General features: G+C 40.5%; 2 protein-coding genes across 2 annotated transcripts in view; one reads left to right on the top strand and one right to left on the bottom strand.

Annotated features, from left to right (window-relative positions):
* LOC138038715 (protein mono-ADP-ribosyltransferase PARP16-like) overlaps positions 1-7,500 on the top strand; it is a 126,009-nt gene that overhangs the window by 60,625 nt on the left and 57,884 nt on the right. The gene's annotated exons all lie outside the window — the stretch shown is intronic.
* LOC138038235 (latent-transforming growth factor beta-binding protein 4-like) overlaps positions 1-7,500 on the bottom strand; it is a 44,167-nt gene that overhangs the window by 466 nt on the left and 36,201 nt on the right. Inside the window, exons 3-8 of the mRNA XM_068884043.1 lie at positions 6,713-6,961; positions 6,354-6,602; positions 5,475-5,691; positions 4,070-4,232; positions 1,869-2,024; positions 711-982 (exon numbers count right to left, since the gene is read on the bottom strand). Coding sequence (XP_068740144.1) covers positions 711-982; positions 1,869-2,024; positions 4,070-4,232; positions 5,475-5,691; positions 6,354-6,602; positions 6,713-6,961 — 1,306 coding nt within the window. The remainder of the gene's footprint in view (positions 1-710; positions 983-1,868; positions 2,025-4,069; positions 4,233-5,474; positions 5,692-6,353; positions 6,603-6,712; positions 6,962-7,500) is intronic.

The raw sequence follows: 7,500 nt of genomic DNA, 5'->3' as shown, positions 1-7,500 counted from the left end.
TTATGATGGCCTAATGTTTAAGGGGGAGTGCCTTGTTGTACCGCGAGGACTGAGGGCTGAAATAAATAATGAAATCCATGCGTCACATGCTGGTGTATGAGAATGTTTTAGAAGAGTGAGAGAGAGCGCTTATTGGCCTGGTATGAATTCTGAACTCATGCACTGGATCTCCGCCTGTGAACCTTGCTGGGGCTCACGGATTTAATGTTAAATCCGTGAACCCCAAAATTTAAAAAATTCAACATTACATCATGCAGGATTTTAGTCATATCCTGCACGTAATGTTCTGTGGGTGTCTTTTGCTGCTCACATCCTTATTGGAACGTGATTTTTACTTTGTCACTTAGGTATAAAGCAAGTTCCATGTACCATCTTGTTCAATTGAACTCTCTGACAAAGTCTGAGTTTTCAAACAAAACCGGTAGGAGACAATAAAACACTTTTTACAAGATTTGTAGCTGTGTGCTGCTCACTAGTATCGTCTTTGAAAAAAAAACTTAAAAAAATATATTTAATTAAAAAAATTACAAAAATAGAGAGATGATTTTTATTTTAAAAAAATATAAAAATCATAACTTTCTAGTTTAGAGAAAAAGGCGTAATATTAATTAAAAGAATTGCAATTTACAACACTATATTACAGTGATTTTCAAAACTGAAGGTAAAAATTTTTCTTGATAACTCTCAGTTAACTTGGCATACACACTCACCTGTCAGAGTTTGCCGTGTATTTGAGTTACGAAAGGCGCCCTTTACGACCGACTCGGTGCTGCACGCTGAGGACGATGACAACAGGAACCACTGAAAATTCAGCTGACCGCAAGACGCGGAAAAACCCGTGAGACGAACGTAAAGTTTATTCGTGAGGTTGTGATAGCTAATGACTGATAGAAAAGACTGATCCGTGAATTGGGCGCTGCCAGTTGTTATGTTGATACTATCGTGTTCTGCACCAGGACATGTCTCAAGATTTCCGTCACACCTAGAAAAGATGTCGCAGTATTTAGTGGGACAGATCTCGTTCATTAAGCCCACAAGCTTATTATTTCGTCGGAAAGCTTAAAAGTAACTCCATTCGTCAGAGTTGAACTTCACGGTGTTTTACATGCATGCTGCTTATTTGCTGTTCTTACATCACATGTAATGTTCGGGCGCCTAGCTATGCAAATATTGAAATATCCAACTATCTCAGTCCAAAAACGTGCGCGGGAGTCAGCAGGTTAAGAATCGAGGTTAAGAATTTCTGTTTCCTCAGAGGTTATTCCCAAATGTCGCGTTACGAGTTGAATACACTACTCATAAAATTCATTCGAAACTTCATCCAGGGACCCGAGTGGCGCATTTCCTATATCCTCACTAGTGAGGATATTGTGGACTCATTTCCCGCTTTTGCATGGTTGTTTGTGCAAAGGCGAGGGATAGATTCGTGACGTTCTCTGAAGCTGACGTAAAATCCTTCTCTGAGGAACTAAAAAATGCTAACACGAAGAAGAAAACTTCATACTACTTAAAATTCGGATCAGAACAGAGGTGAGTTTGAACAAAAACAGTTCAAAAGACGGCGAATTATTTTAAGTGACATTGACGATATCCAATAACCAATTCGAGATTGCATTTGAGCTTCTCTTCGAAGGCTTACATTTTATAGTATTCAAATCGTGGGATTTTGCCTTTCACTGCCCTTAACAATATTAATTCTTCATTCTAAAAATTCATATATTTGCGCCGCCGTGTAATATGCTCTATTTCCTTCATTGCTGGTGATTAGGAGAGTGAAAGGGGCCCTCTACGACCCTAAATGAGAGGAAAACCCGAGATGAGAGGCGAATGGCTTTGCAAAAGTTCCTGCACGAGATATGTTGCCCCACCTTTCTGGTTGATCACAAATGTCAATTGGCGGGCGACAAATGGTTCCACTTGCCCTCATGATTTCCCTACAAGTTCCATCACCAACACATTTCGAAGTCTTGATACAACTTGTTGGCGGATACGATGACTGGCACGAGTAGCCTTGACCTTTACACCTGACAAAACATGAAACTATGCTTCAACTGGAATGTCATACTTCCGTTTGTCGTCTTCCAATCTTACCTACCACGGACCATAATAAAGTTTATGAAACCCAGAGACAATAATACTCGTTGGCCTTTTCTCTTAATTACACCTTAATCAACGGTCTGTACTATGCGCATGCGCGTCACGAGCTAGGTCCATTCAGCCCTATCTGTTATTTTTAGTTGATGCCACGTGTACGGCGTTTTGTATCTGCTTTTTTGGCATGTCAAGATTTAAAAAATATACTGAAAAATGGACTCAGTCTCCTATAATTGTGTCCTGTCCATGCCCACGATGGGGACATCAAGGCCCACACCTAAATTGTTTGTTAATTGAACAACGACCAATGTTGTGAAGTCGGCATACAATATTTCTACTAAAATTATTAGACTACGAGTTCGACTTTTTTATGAGTCAATAGATAGTGAACGAGGCGCGTAGCGCCGAGTTGACTATTTGATTCAGAAAACGAGAACGAGTTGTCTAATTGTTTTGGTGAAAATCCACTCACATACTACCTTTGAATTTATTTCAATTTTTATAGATTTTCTTATCAAGAAAAGCGTCTTAAATTCATGAACAAAAGCTATTGTTATCTGGTGTGAACATGACCTTAAAAGGCAATTTTTAAACAATAGCCTCAGTGGTGAAAACAATAGCATGCTAAACACCGAAGGAAATTCAAAATTTCCAATTGATGCACTGGCGGGAAATTTCCCTTGGGGGCGGTTGACAGCGGCATTTGGCTTGGCGCTATCTTTCATCTCTCTCAGTATCCTCTGCGTCCATCAACAGATCGAACAGGCAAAACTTTTGATACTTCGTAATACTTAGACATGCTTTCCTAATTAACCATCTCGTACTAAGACAAAGCTTAGTGTCAAATGAGGTTTCTCAAAAGTTCATTCACGAGATCGCCGCCAGTGCTCAAATTATCATGCGAAAACAAAAGCAATGCTAATAGGGCGGTGTTCTCTATTGACCATCCTTTTAGATGTGTAACACACTCGTGCGCTGCAACTTAAGTTATCGAAACTTGTTTAAGAAGAATTGTGATAAAGGCAAAAATCATATAAGATCATTTTAACAACTTTTTAAACGCCGAAGACAGAAAATACTATAAGCTTGGATATTTCTTTTACTAGTAGTTTCGCGTCGTTGGTTTCGTTAACACCTCAAAATGTTGTCTGTAATTTTTTGTTAAGTGCCACACACTTAACAAAAAAAGTAGTTTTCTGAAAGACTTGACTTGAACGATTGCCCTCACTTAAAAACTTAGCCATTGTCTTCAATTTTGCCGTAAAGAGCGCAGTATTCCTTTCAGCAAATTAAAGGACCCCGTTTATTTTGCTTCATTATACTGTTTTCAGCAAAGATGAGACTCGGCATGACAAAACAAACGAAAAGCTGAGCGCCCGACAAAACCAATTTTGAGGGTAGCTTTGTGGCTTGTTTTGATTTGCTTTCGTCGTCTTTTCGGTTTTTTCCTCTGCTGATTCAATTCAATCCACTGTTACCCCAAAATGCACAGAACGCATGATCAAGCGGTCCCGCAAGCATTTATCCCCTGGGTATCCCTGAATAAACAACAAACAACTCCCCAAATCCAGCTTATTGAGCACGCCGGAAATTTTCCGATTATAATTACCACATCATCGTAGGATCTCGATGCATGCTAATGAGGAAGCAGAAAACAAAAGGCTTTTGTTCAAAAGGCCGGGTTTTTTTTTGGCTACTCGCTATCTGTCACTCAATAGCGAGTAGCGAGCCAGCGCGATTACGACAATATGTGAGTGTATTTGTACTGATTATCAATTAGTGTTTATGGGATCGCTGAAGGCGACAGCCGTGCCGGTTTCACTTTTATTTTCTAAGACAAGGTTTTGCGTTATCATGAAAAAGCGATTAACCAATGCGGCATTACGATGTTTTTTGTTTAATCTGAAGGATTAACCGCTTTCCATGCTTTTCTTATTTCGTCTACCGGTCATTGGTAATGGCAATTAGTTTATACCTTCCTGAATTGCATGTGTCCTGTTTAGTACATCTGTTTTGATCGTCACAAGCTACCGCTGGGCGATTTGACCAGGCACCGTTGGCACGAGCTGTTGCATCATACAGGTAACACCACTCACAATGATTTGAAGGGTTTACCGTCTGATGATTGTAGTCTTGGCCTTGTGAATGAATCATATTGTCAGTGTTTGATTGTATTTATCTTATTCATTGTCGCAATGACCTATGGGTGCCCTAACACAGTTACATTAACTTGTAGCAGAAGAACATGACCTTGAAGCCTGTAAATTGCAACTCTTATCCTTGGAACAAAGCTAGGGATTTTAGGACACCAATTTATTCCCAAATGTGGGCAAAAGAGAGATCGATGCTGCACGCGTGGCAAAATGCACGAGCTGCGTTGCATCTAAATAAAGGAATTTTTTAAACTAAAAACCCCAGCTCTGAACCAGAGTTAATTTAAACGCTTTGAGGTCATGATCTTCTCTTTGTAGTCAAAATCGTGCAACTAAACTCAATTCACTCAGGTGCTTGGCAAGTCGAAACCCCATTTTAGTGTTATCACCATAGTACGAGGACATGCTAAGAATATATATTTTTGAAAATCTGTTGATGTTGCGCAATATCGACTCAGATAGAGGTTGGACAAACCATCTTGATTGCTTTGTTCGGAGTTAGTGCCCTTAACCGGGCAGCATTGAGCGAATGTAAATTGCTTTGAGAATATTAGTTGCTGCTTTTACGCCTAATGGAGTTTTTGCTGGTTTTACACTTTTGGCTTAACCGCCGATAGCATTTCGCATGAATGTTGTTTTACTACAGTTTAGGATTGCTTTTGGTCTGGAGCGCATTACCCGGAGCCGGTGCAGGGATGGCGCAGTGGTGAGAGCACTCGCCTTCCACCAATGTGGTCCGGGTTCAATTCCCAAATCCGGCGTCATAAGTGGGTTGAGTTTGTTAGTTTCTCTACTCTGCACTGAGAGGTTTTTCTCCGGGTACTCCGAATTCCCTTTTTCTCAAAAACCAACATTTGACTTGATTTGCGTCATTTGTTGATTCCGTTTACAGTGTCCCCATCTAGTGCTCCAGCGTTAGAACGACTAGACACATGAATAAAGTTCCTTTCCTTTCCTTTTAACCGTATCTTAACCCAGTCTCGTGTCTTTTTATTTTTAGAAGCAAATACCAGGGGGGTTTTCACGAGTGTTTTCACAATAGCCAATCATAAGAGACCTATGGTCGGCCACTGATTACATCACGTGCAGCACACCCAAAACACGAAGGTATTTCAAAATGATGAAAAGATATAGCAGTTTTAAAAATAAGATAGAGGACAAGGTTGGCTGAAGGGTATAATACGTATGGAGGCTCCACGTAATGGGCTCCAGTTTTAGCAGACATACCTCTTATCTTGCACGTGCATACATTTGTAAATCCAAATCCTGTCTTAAGACTGCAACCATTGCCATTACAGTACTGACAAAGCGAGTTACACGTGAAAGGTGTGGCCGTGCAATGCCCACTTTGACACGTGTCACCACGTGTGCACTGATCACGATCATTACATGCCACTCCCTCACGACTTGACCACGTGCTCTCACTTCTACTTGGGTCACACCACTGACAGAAAGAAAGAGAAAAGAAAAGGTAATGTTTGTCATTTCTAGGAGTTTTATCTCAAAGTAGTGTGATCTATTCTTAGCCTCCACAGAACCCGTTGTTGTGCGCTAGTGTTGAATGAACATTAGCCTTTTTTGGGCACTCACTGCATTGCCATCATCTTGCACAGGAGATCATTGGCTTCTCCTCAGGCCCAAGTCTGCTTCTTTACTTCAAGATGCGAGCAAAACATCAAGCGTCCTAGTTTCCGCTAAATACAACTGCATTGCAGCTTCATTTTTTTCGCTGAAAACCTTTTATCCTCCTATCCAACTCAAAAATTGCAGCAGTCGCGTTACTGCAAAGAACTAAAGAAGTTATTTTTTCAGGTCATTGTTATTTATAGCTCATAAACGTTACTTAATGACTTAATTAGCCTGATATTTCTGTGATGTTTTCCCTCGGCGAAGACTTTTTTCTGTTTTAAAATATAAAACAAAATTAGCAATTCTGCGAATTTGCCTGACGATTATGAGGAGACTTCACACGTTCACCTTAGCTGGGAGATGATAGTTCGTAAAGCCCATTCATTTGGTCCGCACGACACTTTTCAGCAACTCGCAATGAAGTTAGATACTGTTGATAGTGTCGCAAAAGGCCCTTCAGACCTATCCTTCCATTACCTGACAAGGGTTTCCTGGCTTGAAGTGATTCTGGGCGTAACAAGTCCTGAGGCCACCTGTCATGATCACACAGTAACCCGCTTTTAGAGGACAACCTCTACCATCGTGTGTTTCACAAGAAAGGCAATTGTAGGACGTACCAACACAGTTCCCGCTCAAGCAACGATCATCTTTGGTATTTAAGTTGTTGTCACTGCATAGCAAATTATTGTTATTGGTCCACTGATTGTTCTTGTTACTGTCACATTGCTAAAATGCGAAGTAAAAAAAAAGGTTTTAGAAGTTGGTCAGCGACTTTTTAGTGCGTGGTGATCGTCGTCATCATCATTGTCATCATTTTTTTATTTATCTTTTATTACCTGACAAGGGTATTCAGGCCGTAAATCACCGTGACTAAAGCACGTTTTTGTTCCACCTTCCACAATAGCACAAAATCCCGCCTTTAGGTGGCACGCGTCGTTGTGACATTCTTCGCACGAGAGACACGTGAATGGCGTTCCAGCACACGATCCACTCGAGCACCTGTCGTTTCTGGTGCAAGGAACATCGTCGTTACAGGGCAAAGCGTTATTGTTCGTCCAGGCCATCTTGTTGGTTCTTTGACAGTCCTGTTTAGAAGGGAAAATTATTGATAACTTGATGGGACAAAACAAATACTTCTAACTGAGCAAGAATTATTTCAGGAGATGGCTGGGCAATCTCAGCATTTGTTTTTCTTTTATTGAAGGTTGAAGTACTTGTTGGATAGTGTTGAAAAATCTCTTACTTCGAAGGTGAATCCCACGACATGGATCAAGTTTTCCTACCCTCTACCTTGAAATGGAACTTTTGATACGCAAATCATCAAAACGTGACACCCATGATGAAGTTTGCTTACCTTAAATATATATCTCAGTTTCTGTTTTAACAACAGCAATAACAGCAACAACTACTGAATATACAATCTAATCAACACTGGTACCTTGTTCCCTGAGGATCGGGTGCTTTTGAGAAGAAACAGAGTCAAGGACGCTGGGAATAATGATCAAAAAAACACTTCCTTTCTTCTTCATACTCAGAAAGTGTGATTGCTGAACACTTCACTTTACTTTGAGTGCAAGTTTTGGATTTCACGGTCAGCAATTATTCACACTCAAACGTCAGAGGG

The sequence above is a fragment of the Montipora capricornis genome, chromosome 2, assembly GCF_036669925.1.
Source record: "Montipora capricornis isolate CH-2021 chromosome 2, ASM3666992v2, whole genome shotgun sequence".
Lineage (NCBI taxonomy): Eukaryota > Metazoa > Cnidaria > Anthozoa > Scleractinia > Acroporidae > Montipora > Montipora capricornis.
The sequence above is the reverse complement of the archived record's forward strand: the minus strand, read 5'-3'. Positions and strand labels throughout refer to the sequence as shown.